Consider the following 15,374-nt stretch of genomic DNA (forward strand, 5'->3'; position numbering starts at 1 on the left):
TAAAATAAAATTATGCTTTTAAAAGCATGCAATGGAATCCCAATGCCAGGCTAGTTTGATATCTATTTTTAAAAACAATCTTTTTTAAAAATAAATGATTAAGGGCTTCTTTTATGGTCCACATTTTAAAAATTATTTTTAACTTTTTTTCCCAGTTTTATTGAGACATAATTGACGTACGTAAGTTTAGGGTGTAAAGCGTAACGACTTGACTTACATGTATTGTGAAATGATTACAAGTTTAGTCAGCAGTTATCGTCTCATATTTTTTTTAAGTTTTTTTCCTTATAATGAGAACTCTAAGGATGCACTGTGTTAATAGATGGAATGGAAGAAGTTGAGTTATAATAATTTCACTCATCCTTTGAACCCTTCTGTGATCTTTGGCACTTAATAATCATTCATCAAAAAGTCTTTTTAAATAATTTATCAGCAAATTTGATTAGAGGCTCCTTAATCTTAGCGTAAGACAAAGACTTTGAACCACTATCTTGTAGAATGACTTTACCCCATCACTGGAGACATTCTCCTTTATCAACACCAGTATATTTTATTGTTTGGGCCCCATAGGTTTTCCCCTCCCAGAGCAGTGCTCCCTACTAAGACATGGGGAGGGCAAGCCTTTCATCTGTACAAAGGGGAGGTGGAGAGGAGAACTTGCCCCCTGCAGCTAAGATCACTGTTGGAGGGAGAACCTATGGGATTTGAGGATCTGGAAATTGATTCCCTTACCCGCCCTCTGGTACCACAGGAAGTGTTTGCACCTCTCTGTGTGTGTGCTTCTCCCAGCTTGAAGGCTCCTGGGGTGATGTATGTGAGGGAATCCAAGGTGGACTGTGGACCCCGAGGCCCACAGTCCTGGTCTGACTGCTACACATGCCTCATTCTCTGACAACCTAGCCCACCTAGTGTCAAATCTCCGTGCTGTTCTTCTGATGTTTTTGGCCTTTTCCTTCTCTCTAAACCCCCTTCTTGGAGCTGCTGTTTGGCCTCGGTCCCCCTGCCGTCTCATAGTCCTCTCTCTCAGAGCCTTCAGCCTTTCCCCTAAAACTCTCCCTAACCAACCAGTGTACTATCTCACACAGATCTGATTGCACCGTTCATCAGCTCCTTAAGTATCTGTTCCTGGGCTGAGCACTTCCCTCAACCCCTTCACCAGAGTCCTCGTGTATAAGTGCGCACACTTCTACCCTCAGCTTCCATCCACTCAAATAAGCTTAGTGTGAGCACTTTGAAAAGTAGAAAGCACCCAGTGGGGCAAGGGAAAACTTATTATCCAGTGCCCCTTCCCACTCCTGAAACATATCCCCCCCCCCAATCCTTCCTCCCTCCCACCCCTGCAGCAGACTCTATCCCTCTGCCATTCCACCTTCTTCAATTCTCTCGGAATGTGGGAATTCCCTGGCAGTCCAGTGGTTAGGACTCAACACTTTCACTGCCGTGGGCCCAGGTTCTATCCCTGGTCAGGGAACTAAGATGTCATAAGCCATGCGATGTGGCCAAAAAAGAAAAAAGAGTTCTCTCAGAATTTTATGCAAAGTACTTGCTTCCACATTCTGATACAAAATGTTCCATCATCAACAACCCATAGAAAAAAACTGAATCTCCATGTGTGAGTACAATAGAACTAACATTAGTTAGTAATCTACTAATTCATAAAGTAAAATTACTTACTAAAAATACTTAAGAAGACATAAAAGTTTGAATGGATTTTTATAAAGAAAATCCAGGCAGTTTTACTGGAAATTTCCACCAATGATCAAAGAATAAATACTACCAAAGATAAACAGAAAAATAAAATTTAATTGTCATCTAAAATAGGAACAAAAAGTTAAGATATTTAGGACTAAATCTAACAAAAGATGTACAAGTCTATTATAGAGAAAATTATAAAACTTTTTTTTTAATTTTTGAATTTTATTTTATTTTTTATACAGCAGGTTCTTATTAGTTATCTATTTTATACATATTAGTGTATATATGTCAATCCCAATCTCCCAATTCATCCCACCACCATCCTACCCCGCCCCGCTTTCCCCCTTGGTGTCCATATGTTTGTTCTCTACATCTGTGTCTCCATTTCTGTCTTGCAAACCGGTTCATGGGTACCATTTTTCTAGATGCCACATACATGCGTTAATATTCGATATTTGTTTTCCTCTTTCTGACTTACTTCACTCTGTATGACACTCTCTAGGTCCATCCACATCTCTACAAATGACCCAATTTCTTTCCTTTTTATGGCTGAGTAATATTCCATTGTATATATGTACCACAACTTCTTTATCCCTTCGTCTGTTGATGGACATTTAGGTTGCTTCCATGACCTGGCTATTGTAAATAGTGCTGCAATGAAGATTGGGGTGCATGTGTCTTTTTGAATTTTGGTTTTCTCTGGGTATATGCCCAGTAGTGGGATTGCTGGGTCATATGGTAATTCTATTTTTAGTTTTTTAAGGAACCTCCATACTGTTCTCCATAGTGGCTGTACCAATTTACATTCCCACCAACAGTGCAAGAGGGTTCCCTTTTCTCCACACCCTCTCCAGCGTTGTTGTCTGTAGATTTTCGGATGATGCCCATTCCAACCTGTGTGAGGTGATACCTCATTGTAGTTTTGATCTGCATTTCTCTAATAATTAGTGATGTTGAGCAGCTTTTCATGTGCCTCTTGGCCATCTGTATGTTTTCTTTGGAGAAATGTCTATTTAGGTCTTCTGCCCATTTTTTGATTGGGTATAAAACTTTTCAAAGAAGTAAAATAAGATATAAATAAGTGGGTAGGGGCTTCCCTGGTGACACAGTGGTTAAGAATCCACCTGCCAATGCAGGGGACACGGGTTCATTCCCTGGTCCGGGAAGATCCCACATGCCGTGGAGCAACTAAGCCCATGTGTCACAAATACTGAGCCTGTGCTCTAGAGCCTGCAAGCCCCAACTACTGAACCTGCATGCTACAACTACTGAAGCCCGTGCACCCAGAGCCCATGCTCTGCAACAAGAGAAGCTACCACAATGAGCAGCCCGCACACCGCAACAAAGAGTAGCCCCCACTCACTGCAACTAGAGAAAGCCCATGCACAGCAATGAAGACCCAACACAGCCAAAATAAATAAATTAAAAAGTTCCTGTCTGAAACAGTTTAAGGTAAAAACTTGCAATTGTGTGGGCCACTTCAATCTGAAACTAAGATGTTTCTTCCTAACAAGCTGAAAATGGTTTCAATAAAAAGCTTGAAAAAAGAAACGAAAAGTCTACAATTCAGTAAATTAGTCATTTAAAAAAAAAAGATATAAATAGAGACATCGCTGGTGGCACAGTGGATAAGAATCCAACTGCAAATGTGGGGGACACAGGTTCGATCCCTGGTCTGGGAAGATCCCACATGCCGTGGAGCAACTAAACCCATGAACCACAAATACTGAGACTGCGCTCTAGAGCCCGCGAGCCACAGCTACTGAACTTGCCTGCTACAACTACTGAAGCCTTCACGCCCGGAGGCCATGCTCCGCAACAAGAGAAGCCACCACAATGAGAAGCTCACACACCGCAACAAAGAGTAGCCCCTGCTCGCCGCAACTAGAGAAAGCCCGCGCGCAGCAACGAAGACCCAATGCAGCCAAATAAATAAATAAATAGATAAATGGGGAGGAAAAAGACATAAATAAGTGGGGAAAGATAACACGTTCATGGATAGGGAGGCTCTATGCAACAAAGATGATATTAACTATGTAACCACTAACATTTATTTAAGTGCCTGAGATGCTCCAGGCACAGTTGAAATAAATAAATAAATAAATAAATATATGAATTCATTTCAATTTTCTCTAATTGAGCCTCAAGTTCAATTCAATACAATTCCAATCAGATGGAACACAATCTCCAGTCAGGAGATACAGGTGGTAACGTCTCCACTAATGCCCTTGTTTGCCTGGCAATTCTGAATAGAAGTCCATCCTACTTGAACAAAAGGAGACAAATCCTAAACACTGGCCCTTTGTATCCTCTCTATATCTGTATTCATCATGACTTTTTCCTTTTTATATTTTTGATGCTTTGACATCTTGGGACTTGGTGATGCTGAAGGAACTACCCTTCCCAGGGCTAGTCAATTCCTAGAGATAGTAAAACACTAGGCTTTCATAGGCAAACCAGCCAATCCAGAGCCCTCACCCCTTGTCCATACCATTGTGCTTTTATACCCTGGCCACTGTCCCCTGCTCTAATCACCCAGGACCAGGTACCAGAAAACTAGGGACAGCCCATCTGCCCCAGAGCCAGTTTTCCCACAGCCTGTAGAAACCAGAATAAAGACTCGTGTTCACAGTTTCCCCTGCCCTCTCTGCCTCCTGACCGACCTGGTATTTCCCCATGTGGCCCTGCATGGTATGAGCCTCCTGTTTCTAGGGATCTGTGAATATAAAAAGCTTCTTTCTTCATGACAGTCATTTCTGTATCTGCATGTCTTGCCATATCTGATGAAAGCAAATCTAAATATCCCTAATGCAATATTCTGCTTCACCCACTCATACCTGACCCCTGGCTTGATCCCAACATAGACTAGACTTCTCTTAAGTATTTCCTTTACCAGTCTCATCATCTAGCATGCAAAGTGTAGCAAGGCAGAGTGCAGGGTGGAACCTAAAGGGAAATCAGTTGTCACAGATCCCCAGAGGCCCCCAAGCAGAGCACCTGCAGTCATGGATCTTGTTTGAAGAACGTGGCTTGCTCGGCAAAACCAGCTGGTCCATGCCTGGTGCCCTGAGGATAAGGCAATCATCCTCATAGGTAGTGGAGACCAGCACGAGGCGAGGCTCCTGCCGGGCAGTCACCATGTGTCCACCTTCCTTAATCACCAGCCAAAACCTGCCAAGAAACAAACAAGGGCGCATCAGAAAATCTTCTACCATCCTCTCCATAGCTTCCCTCTAGCTTTCTATTTCATCAAAACCCTCCCTCTGCCCCAACTCAGGACCCAACAATTTTTTCCAGACAGTATCCAGGTCTAGCCAAATTTGGGGGATCCAAAATCCTTTGGCTGTTTGGTACAAACAGCCCTGGAAAAGAACATCTGGCCAATGTATGAAAATCCCCAGTCCTGAAAATCCTTCTGGTGAGGCTGATGTAGGGACCTTCTCAACTGCTGGGGCAACTATTTTGCTTACTTTGGGTCTTTGCTTTGGTCAGAGACTCCTCTGAGCCTGTCTCTGGTTGAAGCAGAATGTCTTCCAGGTCTTTTTGCTGTGGAACAAGATGGGGTTGACCAACTAATGGCCCAAGCAGACTGAAACTCTAGACAAAGGTCTTGAATGTTTGTGACTCCAGTGGACGCAATCCAGCCTCTGCTGGGTTTAAATTGCTGGGGCGTGCGGACCCTGATCAGGAAACCCCTAAACAGCCTTTCTTCTTCATACGCACATTAAAACTTATATAATGTTATAAGCCAATATTACCTCCATTTTGAAAAAAGAAAATATATCTATACAATGGAATATCATTCAACCATAAAAACAAAGGAAATCCTGCATTTTGTGACAACACAGATGAAACTTGAGGGTGTTGCAATAAGAGAATAAGTCAGACAGAGAAAGACGAATACTGTATGATCTCACTTGTAAGTGAAATATAAAAAGGGGGGAACTGCTAGAAACAGAGAGTAGATTGGTGGTTGCCAGGAGTTGGGGGTGGAGGAAATGGGTGAAGGTGGTCAAAGAGGGAAAAGAGATCCTAAGAGGAAAAATTTCTGGAGATGTAATGTACATTATGGCAACTATAGTTAATAATACTGTACGGCAGGGGTCCTCAACCCCCGGGCCGTGGACTGGTACCAGTCTGTGGCCTGTTGGGAACCAGGCCGCACAGCAGGAGGTGAGTGGCAGGCTAGTGAGCGAAGCTTCACCTGCCGCTCCCCGTCGCTCCCCGTCGACCGCATTACCGCCCGAACCATCCCCCCCCACAACCCCCGTCAGTGGAAAAACTGTCTTCCACGAAACCAGTCCCTGGTGCCAAAAAGGTTGGGAACCGCTGCTGTATGGTCTACTTGCAAGTTGCTAAGAGAGAAAAGTCTCACATGCTCTTACCATAACAACAAAGCAGAAATTATGAGAGGTGAAGGATGTGATCACTAACTTTATCATGGGAGTCATTTCACAATATATATGTGCATCAAATCATCACATTGCACACCTGAAACTCACACAATGTTATACGTCAATTATATCTCAATAAAGCTGGAGAAGAAAGAAATTCATGCAAATCATGTGTTAGATAGGAACTCCATTCACCTTCTAGAGACACCTCCCTCTGCCCCCGTTGTAGGCTCAGCTTTCACACGCTGTGTATCACATCCAAGGGGACAGTGGGGTGCGGGGTGAGCTGAAGAATGGAATGGGAGGCTGACCTGCTTAGGTTGGCTAGGCTTTTATCGATAGTAGAGCATGTATTTGGGGTGACGCTGCACAAATGATTTGATGACTAAGAAAGAAAAACATGCCACCCCTAGGGGAAAGGAGTTTCAACATCGCTGTTCTAGACAGAGCAAGTGCAGTGGGTGAGGAACTCTGCGGGCTCTGATGAGTGAGCCACCACTGAACGCTGGGGCCTCCCACACGTGAGCAGGATAAAAGGGACAGCCCCTTCCAGAAGGAGGGAGATATTTCAAAATGTGACTGGAGCCAGATGGAACGTTCACAATAACCTGATGAGGACATCTGCTATTATCACAGCACAGGGAACCCAGGGTCTCCTGACCCTGGCAGGTAATCTGCCCTCTGGAACCTCCCAGTCAGGCAACCTATCCCTGTCCAGGTTCTGGATAACTCCCTTCCCCTGCAACCAGGCCAGCAGACAGGGGCTGGGTCCTGAGCCCTGCTAACGGGCATGTGCGTTGGTGCGAGGGTACAGCGGCGGGGATGGTAAGAGTGCAAAGGCATTTTAGGAATTGCTGCGGCTACTCTTCCCAGGAGTCGAGGATGCTGGACAGTAGTAGGTCTCCGACCCTCTGAGGAGGCCACCTTTTTCTTTCTAGGGATCTTTGGTTCCCAGGGTTTTCTAGCCTGTTCACCTATGGGGTGAGGGTGGGTTCTGTGACCCAGGGATTTCCTGTCTACTTTGTGACAGCCCTATTCCCTCGGGCTTGGGCCCCGTTCCTTATTTCCAGCCTCACCCTTGGGTGCAGAGGCCTGGATGACCCTGTTCCGATGAACTCCACCAAAGTCTGCACTTGAACTTCCAACGTGGCCCGTCCCCCTCTGAGACAAGGTTCGCCCTGAGAGCTGCACATGACCAGACACATGTCCAGACAGGAGACACCCCCCCACCCCACCCCACCCCCCACCATGGCCCATTATTTCTGACAGTCAGCCCCTTCCCTGGGCTGAGTCTTCTCACCTGTCGTCCATCCCCCAACTTTAGCCCTTCACTCTGGCTCTCAAGCCACGCCTCCACTCTTGCCTGTTGTATAATCACCTGGGGGTTAAGCCCTGGGACGTCGCAGGAGAAGTGGTGGCTAGAGGTTCTGTGCTAATCCTGCAATGGAAGGGGCAGGTGGCAACTTGCAAGCAGCCCAACACTGCGGTAGGATGAAAGACCACAATAAAAGATGCAAAGGTGGGCTTCCCTGGTGGCGCAGTGGTTGAGAGTCCGCCTGCCGATGCAGGGGACGCGGGTTCGTGCCCCGGTCCAGAAAGATCCCACTATGCCACGGAGCGACTGGGCCCGTGAACCATGGCCGCTGAGTCTGCGCGTCCGGAGCCTATGCTCCGCAACGAGAGGGGCCACAACAGTGAGAGGCCCGCGTACCGCAAAAAAAAAAAAAAGATGCAAAGGTGCCATCGGCAACATATCCCAGCCAGCCACCCCCATCACCCTGTAACCGGGATGGTGATAGTTTTCACCTCTTGCACACAAATGATGCGCAGGGAATGACTAATGACCTCTGTTCTGCCAGCTCGGAAAGAAAGGATGTGTCTGGAGTGTGGATTTTTTCACCACCCATTTTTTCTCGTCTGCAACCCTGAATGCCAGCATCTTCATTTTACAAAGAAAACATGAGTATGTGGCATGAAGAGCAGTGCAGAGACCAGAGCTCAGTCTCTAAAAGAACAGCAATGCCCTGAACAACCAACAGCCGTGTTCAGGAAGCAGAGACCAAGACAACTGGAAAGTCCATTTCTAAACTGGCAAACTGACCTGGGAAGTAGGAATGACTGAGCTGGAAAAGGGGGGAAAACAGGAGCCCTACCACAGAGAGCTGGAGGGTAAGGGCAGGAGGGAATGACACTTGGGATAATGAACTTAGCAGACTCATGTCTCCAAGAGGTAATAGTCTATGCAGAAGAAATGAAGGGCTGGATTTATCAACGGGCGAGTCATACACGGTTGCTGAGGACAGTGAGGGTTTACAAGGTCAGGGAGGGCAGCCATGCCCTCCCAGCATCTATACCAAGCAGCCAGTGTTAGCCTTCTGCTGGATGGACTTGAGCTCAAAGCTCAGAGCTCTCAGGCCAAGCATTCGCACAAAGATGCTAAAGGCTTTGAGCAAAATCGCTCTAGAAATTTAAGGTACAGAGCACTTAGAGAGGACGTTCTTGGCTTCTTAGAACAGTTCCAAAGACACAGATTCAAATTGGAAATAAATAAAGGCAGGCTTTTCCTGCATTCTAGACTATTTGTAGTTTTGTGATTGAACTCTCAATTTGAGAGAATAACAGCATTTAGCAGAGCTCTTTCCTTGCTTTTGAGTTTCAATTATCCTTTAATAAATAAAATCTAGATTTGATAACGTCTTGGAGATCATCAAGTTCAACGTCTTTTGCAAATGAATAAAAAAATGAGGCTCAGAGAGGTTAAGTGACTTTGCCTGGGGTCTCCTGATCCTTGGCACAACCCTTGCCCTTGTAAATCACATGCTGGTTTTATAGGAGGGGCATGAGCGCTGCACTCAGAGATCTGAGTTCAAAACCCTCCAGCACATAACGGTCTTGTGATCCTGGGTGAGATACTCATTCTTTCTGATACTGTTACCTTATTTGCGAAGTGGACGCAATACCTAGCCCACAAGATCGTTCTGAGGCTTAAATTACATCATCTGTTGAAAGGACTTAGTTAAGCATCTGCTGCCTATGAACCATTGAATAAAAGTTTATGCCATCGTTTTTCCCTGCCTCATCCCAGTCTCCATACCACACCACCCCATCCCAAGCATTTATTGTTCAAAACAAGGGAAAGTTGATACAGTTCCATCTATTTTCAGTTGCCCACAGGAGCAGAAAAGCAAAGGACAAATATTCTCTTTCCATGGAAGCAAGAGTCACAGCAAAGTAGTGACCATGAGCAGGGGGAAAGCAACAGTTATTCTGATGAAAAGAGGAAACACAGATAAGAACTGAATCTCTCTGTGAAATAACCCCAGTCCTTCGCGTGAGGAAGGAAGGAGCACAAGTCCATTTTCTCTGGGTGTGCGTCCTGAGAATCTACCTCTTCACTCTGCCTGAGGTCTTCCCAGCAGTCAGAAGGCTTTTTTAAGCCTTCACACTTGAATAGGCTTGAAAAATGCTCTTATTCTTAATGGTCACAGAGGAAACTCTCTCATGATGGCATCAGAATCACCTGGGGAGATTTAAACACCCCACACGACTTTGCTTCACTCTTGGTGATTCTGAGTCCGTAGGTCTGGCATGGGAATCTCAGGAAATTATAGTCTTAAAAAAACTCTCCAGGGCTTCCCTGGTGGCGCAGTGGTTGAGAGTCCGCCTGCCGATGCAGGGGACGCGGGTTCGTGCCCCGGTCTGGGAAGATCCCACGTACCGCGGAGCGGCTGGGCCCGTGAGCCATGGCTGCTGAGCCTGCGCGTCCAGAGCCTGTGCTCCGCAACGGGAGAGGCCACAACAGTGAGAGGCCCGCGTACCTCAAAAAAAAAAAAAAAATCTCTCCAGGATTAGAAATCTGAGGTGAAAGGGGATGGAAAATGCGCCACGAGTTACATGGTCTGCACACACAGTGGTGCTCTACAACAAGCTGAAGTCTTTCAGTGTCATGGGAGCCCACATTTCTTTAAGAGGACAGCAGTCTTCAGAGAAGAGAGAATAATACACGTGTCCTGGAGTGATCTCAGGACAGCAAACAGCCTCTCTAGAAGGCTCCCTGAACGACCAATTTGCAAACCTCCCTCCCCCTAGACACAGGACCACAGCTAATCCACCCAAGCCAAACAGGAAAGCATCTTCATCCTAAGGAAACAAAGAAGGAGGTTCTCTTCTTCCTTGTTCACTCTTTTCAGGGTTTAGCATCCTTCTCTGTCAAGGGTGCTTTCCACGTAGCGAGCTGCACCGTTCTGTGTCCATGAGTATGTGTCTGTGGACTCACCTCTGGCGGGAGAAAAATGTCAGGGCACCTTTTCTTTTCTGAGGGAGGAGGATGACATTTCTATGTGCCAGGCCCTGTGTAGGTAGGGACTTTAGAGTTCTTCACTGAAAAGCACCCTGCCTCTGGGGGGAGGGGACACACTTTTGTTTTAATGGCAAGTATTATACGCACAGTCTACCTGTCACCTCCTCTCCCCAAAGGAAGACTTCGCTCTGCTCATTCTGTATCAAAGTGGGTCAGGCCCCCCACCGCCTGCATCTCCCAAGCACCTTCCCCAGCACCAGAAGCTGTGAGGGGCAAACCCCAGCAAGGCCAAAGCCAGTGTCCTTGAACTTGGTTTCAGCATTGCTCCCATCTACCCACTAGTGCCAATAACGTTTTATTTTTCTACGATTGTGCTCATACTAAGAATCAGAAAGCTTAGAACTAGAAAGAGCCTTGGAGATAACCGGTCGGACCCTGTCCTTTTACAGAGCCTCTCCTCCAGGGGGCGGGGGGCAGAGGCTTTGTAACCGAGCAGGACTCTCCGAGGCCTTCCCAGGACAGGCCCTTTCCCCATATCCTCTGGTTTAGCTCCTCTCTGAAGTACCTAGATAACAGTATTATTTATTTATTTTTTTTTGCGGTACGCGGGCCTCTCACTGTTGTGGCCTCTCCCGTTGCGGAGCACAGGCTCTGGACGCGCAGGCTCAGCGGCCATGGCTCACGGGCCCAGCCGCTCTGCGGCATGTGGGATCTTCCCGGACCGGGGCACGAACCTGTGTCCCCTGCATTGGCAGGCGGACTCTCAACCACTGAGCCACCAGGGAAGCCCGATAACAGTATGTGATGCACATTTCCTGAATTGTTTTACAGATGTGACAACCCCCCATCAAATGGAAGATGTTAACTACTTGATGACCAAAAGTGCATAGCCCCAGGCCTCCTGGAGCCAAAGGAATGATGATGTTAACCCCTGTGACACCATCCTCTTACCTCACCATCAACCAGCTGGAGAACTGTGCACGAGCTGATCACATACCCTGTGACACCCCCCTCTCTCACCTGGTTTTTTTTTTTAACATCTTTATTGGAGTATAATTGCTTTACAATGGTGTGTTAGTTTCCGCTTTATAACAAAGTGAATCAGCTATACATATACATATGTTCCCATATCTCTTCCCGCTTGCATCTCCCTCCCTCCCACCCTCCCTATCCCACCCCTCTAGGTGGTCACAAAGCACCGAGCTGATCTCCCTGTGCTATGCGGCTGCTTCCCACTAGCTATCTACCTTATGTTTGGTAGTGTATATATGTCCATGCCACTCTCTCACTTTGTCACACTTTTTAAAATGCTTTGCCAAACCTTTCAGGGAGCTCTGGGTCTTGGGGGGCCTGAGCCACCCGTCTTCTTACGTGGGCTTGCAATGAACCTTTCTCTGCTCCAAACTCCAACCTTTCGGTTTGTTTGGCCTCACTGTGTCTTAGGGCACAGGAACTTGCGCTAACATCTTGCCTCCACTACCTTTCCAAATCTGCACCAGACACGAACTTCACCTTTCCAGCTTCAGGATCAAAGGCAGAGGATCCAACAAGCAGCCCAGGACACGCACGTGGCAAACCTCCCTTCTCCTACCCTGGGACAGGCCCCAGCTCCCCAGCCCCGCTCTCTCCCTCCTCAGCAGGTCCTGCGCTGTCGCCGCGCCCGGCCCTACCTGTCCCGCAGGTGACCGCTGCGCAGCCCCAGGGCCGTGCACTCCGCCGCCTTCACCGACAACCCCTTGCAGGACTTGACGGGGTAGATCCAGAGCTCTGCCACGGTGCCCACCTGCTGCAGCCGCCGGCGCCTCCTGGGCCGCGCGCGGCGCCAGGCCACGGCCCCCAGCGCCACCGCGGCCAGTCCCAGCGCGGCGACCCCGAGCCAGCGGGGTCGGGGCTGCGGCGCGGAGAGTCCCAGGCGGGCCAGCGCGGACGAGCCGGCGGCGCCCATGACCCAGCGATCGCGAGCGTGGGTCTGAGCGCGGACTAGGCAACGATTGGCGTGGGGAGGGCGCCCGGGCGCTCAAGGCTGCAGGCGAGCGGGAGGAACAAGAGTTGGCCCAAGCACAGGCCCTGGCACCCTTTCCGCGCGCCGAAAGGACTGGCCGTGCGCAGGGAGGGGACGCCTAACTGGGTGCCAAGGACCAGGCAGTAGCCGAGAGAAGCGAGGCAGAAAGCGAACTGGGATGCTCGGGTGCCCTTGGGGGCGGTTCGGGAGGCCCCACACCAGAGGTCTGGCTGCCCACTGTCTCTGGAACGGTCACTTTCGCTTTACTTCTCCCCTTTCCCGGGGCCCTGCCACTCAGCGTAACTCCTCACCCGCCCTCACGGTCCCCGGCTCTCCACTGCCCCTTCGCTCCCTGTACTGCCCACTTTGTTGCGTGATTGCAGCGCAGGGAACAGTGCAAGTGGATGGCAGATTGCAGAATGGGTGATTTTAAATGTTTAGGAGCTCCTACTGGCAGATCGCTCTGAGAACTGCAGAACTTTCGGCCCATAACCTGCTCCGTGGAAACTTATGCACTCTGAACAAACTCGAGAGTAGCTTCTTCTTCTTCTTTTTTTTTTTTTAATACATCTTTATTGGAGTATAATTGCTTCACAATGCTGTGTTAGCTTCTGTTGTACAACGAAGTGAATCAGCCATGTGCATACCTGTATATCCCCATACCCCCTCCCTCTTGAGCCTCCCTTCCACCCTCCCTATCCCACCCCTCTAGGTCACCGCAAAGCACGGGCCTGATCTCCCTGTGCTATGCGGCTGCTTCCCACTAGCTCTCTATTTTACATTTGGTAGTGTATGTATGTCGGTGCTACTCTCACTACGCCACAGCCTTCCCCTCCCCCCCACCTCGCTCCTCCACCCCCGTGTCCTCAAGTCCATTCTCTATGTCTATGTCTTTATTCCTGCCCTGCCACTAGGTTCGTCAGTACCATTTTTTTTTTTTTTTTTTTTTTAGATTCCTTATATGAGCATGGCTTCTTGCCATATAAGGCCAAGTCCCAAGGATGACCCTAGCTCCCCATTAAAATGCCTGCCTGAGAAAGCTCCCTGCTGCCGGGAGATTTCACTGTTCCAGCCAACATCCACGACCGGCCTCTCACCCCCTTTCCTTCCGTTACGAACCTTTGTTCTTGGCCTCCTTAATCGATAGAAATTGATAAGAGGCCAGGCAACAAATTCGGGCAAGGCTCTCTTGGGACTTGAGTTGCAGCACCAGAGAGCGAAAACAAGTGACAGGTTCCCTTGCTTACTCCCTAAGGCGGGTGAGTGTAGGGGCGGGTCCGGGGGTAGGGCTGGAGGCGTGGCTTCGGTCATCTGCCCACCCCCTCGGTGGTGCTGTGTGCTGGGGGCATGTGCGGTCCCCTGCTTTTGCTGAGTTTTTGGTCGTTTTGTATCTTGTTCATAATTTGCCCCAATTGCGCAGGCACGCAGTTATTTTTAGTCTCATAATTTCTTCGTATTTTGTCGCTGGAGGAGATGTTTGTCCAGGTGCAAGCACTGCAGCAAAGGGTCCCAGGTCCCAGCCTGTCTCACTTAGAGCACTTACTCATTCTGTCCCTTCCAGATGTGTATGAACCTCCTACAACTCAGAAGTGTTTTCCTCAAGGACCTGAGAGCCATGCCTTTGAACTGTAATCAGTACCGGCTGGCCGACCCCGGGTCCACTGCCCCACCCTTGTCAGTTTTCACCTGAGCCCCCCTGGCCTCCTTCACCCTTTAAAACCCAGTCACCTCTGCATTCACGGGGCTGTCCTTTCCCCTGCTCATCAGTAGTTACTGCATAAAATCTGTTTTTTACTAAAGTTCAGCTTTGTTTCTCCTTACCAGCTCCACTCACACAAGCTCTTTGGTAAACGATGGATTTTCTTAGAGAAGTTAAGCTTTGAGGTCATTTGTTTATTTTGTTTATTTTTCAAAGATTGTCCCTTAACCTGCGGCACGGTTCTAGAGTTTACGGAGGCAACCAGCGGGTAACCTCCCACAGTCCTGATTGGTCATCCTCTGGAGAAGAGGACCGCCCTCCAGGCTGGGAGGAGAGCAGAGGAGGGCGGGAAGCCAGAGACAAGCTCCCTTCTGCAGCTCCTCGTGCAAAGTGAAAGTCAAAATCTCCCTGCAAACGGGCCCTGTTTGAAATCCCAGGCCCGTGGACTTCTGTCTCTTCAATAAGCGCACATTCTCATCATACTCAGAGGCCAAGACTTAGACTTCTTTTTCAAGTGTACTGTTGGGAATGAGGTGTGTATTTCAACTTGCACCTGGACCTCTTCGCCTCCCCAGACACTAGACCCCATGAGTTTACCATCAGCACGAGGTCCTTATAAGCCCATCTTCCTCGCGGGCAGTGAGGAGGAACAGACAGGAGAAACAACTTGTTCATTAAGTATCTGTTCCTTTCCACACGCATTTATTGATCATTCCCCCTAGATTGACCCTGGGGATTTAACGTTTAGAAGAAGCTTCCCTGTTGTTCAGGAGCTCACAGAGCCCCTGGAAGACGGACTGGGAGGACAATGTTGGAGGGCAGGCACGGTCAAGGTGCCGTGCAAGTGAGATGAAAAAGCAGGGAAATCGCAGGACAGTGGTGTCTTCAGAGGAAGGAGTTTTTGAGCTGAGACTTTAACAAAAAGGCTTTGAGAAGGGGCCCGAGGAGGGGATCCTGGGCCAAAGATGCACGTACAACGTGGACTGAAGGAACAAGAGGATGTGACATGTTTGGACAGCCACTAGCAATCCAGCTTTATTAGAACGTACCTGTGTACGCAAGCGGTAGGGGGAGTTGAGGCAAGACAGGTGGGCGGGGCCAGACCACAGATGCGCGTGTCTCATCTTAATGTGGAGACACCTCAGGATTCAGAACAGCAGTGAGGTGTGATCAGACTTGGGTGTTAGAAGGTCACTTTGGCTGCTATGGGAAGGAATAATGCCAAAGGTGGTTAAATGAGAGGCTAATGCCCTAGATCAGGCTGAAGTAATCCCGAAACAGGGA

At 48.5% G+C, this 15,374-nt stretch overlaps 1 protein-coding gene across 1 annotated transcript in view; it reads right to left on the minus strand.

Moving 5' to 3' along the window:
* The window catches only part of LOC132415042 (mitochondrial amidoxime reducing component 2), a 38,908-nt gene extending 26,226 nt beyond the window's left edge, over positions 1-12,682 (minus strand). Inside the window, exons 1-2 of the mRNA XM_059998118.1 lie at positions 12,060-12,682; positions 4,693-4,866 (exon numbers count right to left, since the gene is read on the minus strand). Coding sequence (XP_059854101.1) covers positions 4,693-4,866; positions 12,060-12,334 — 449 coding nt within the window. The 5' untranslated portion in view covers positions 12,335-12,682. The remainder of the gene's footprint in view (positions 1-4,692; positions 4,867-12,059) is intronic.
* Between the last annotated feature and the right edge of the window lie 2,692 nt (positions 12,683-15,374).

Source organism: Delphinus delphis, chromosome 1 (assembly GCF_949987515.2).
Source record: "Delphinus delphis chromosome 1, mDelDel1.2, whole genome shotgun sequence".
NCBI lineage: Eukaryota > Metazoa > Chordata > Mammalia > Artiodactyla > Delphinidae > Delphinus > Delphinus delphis.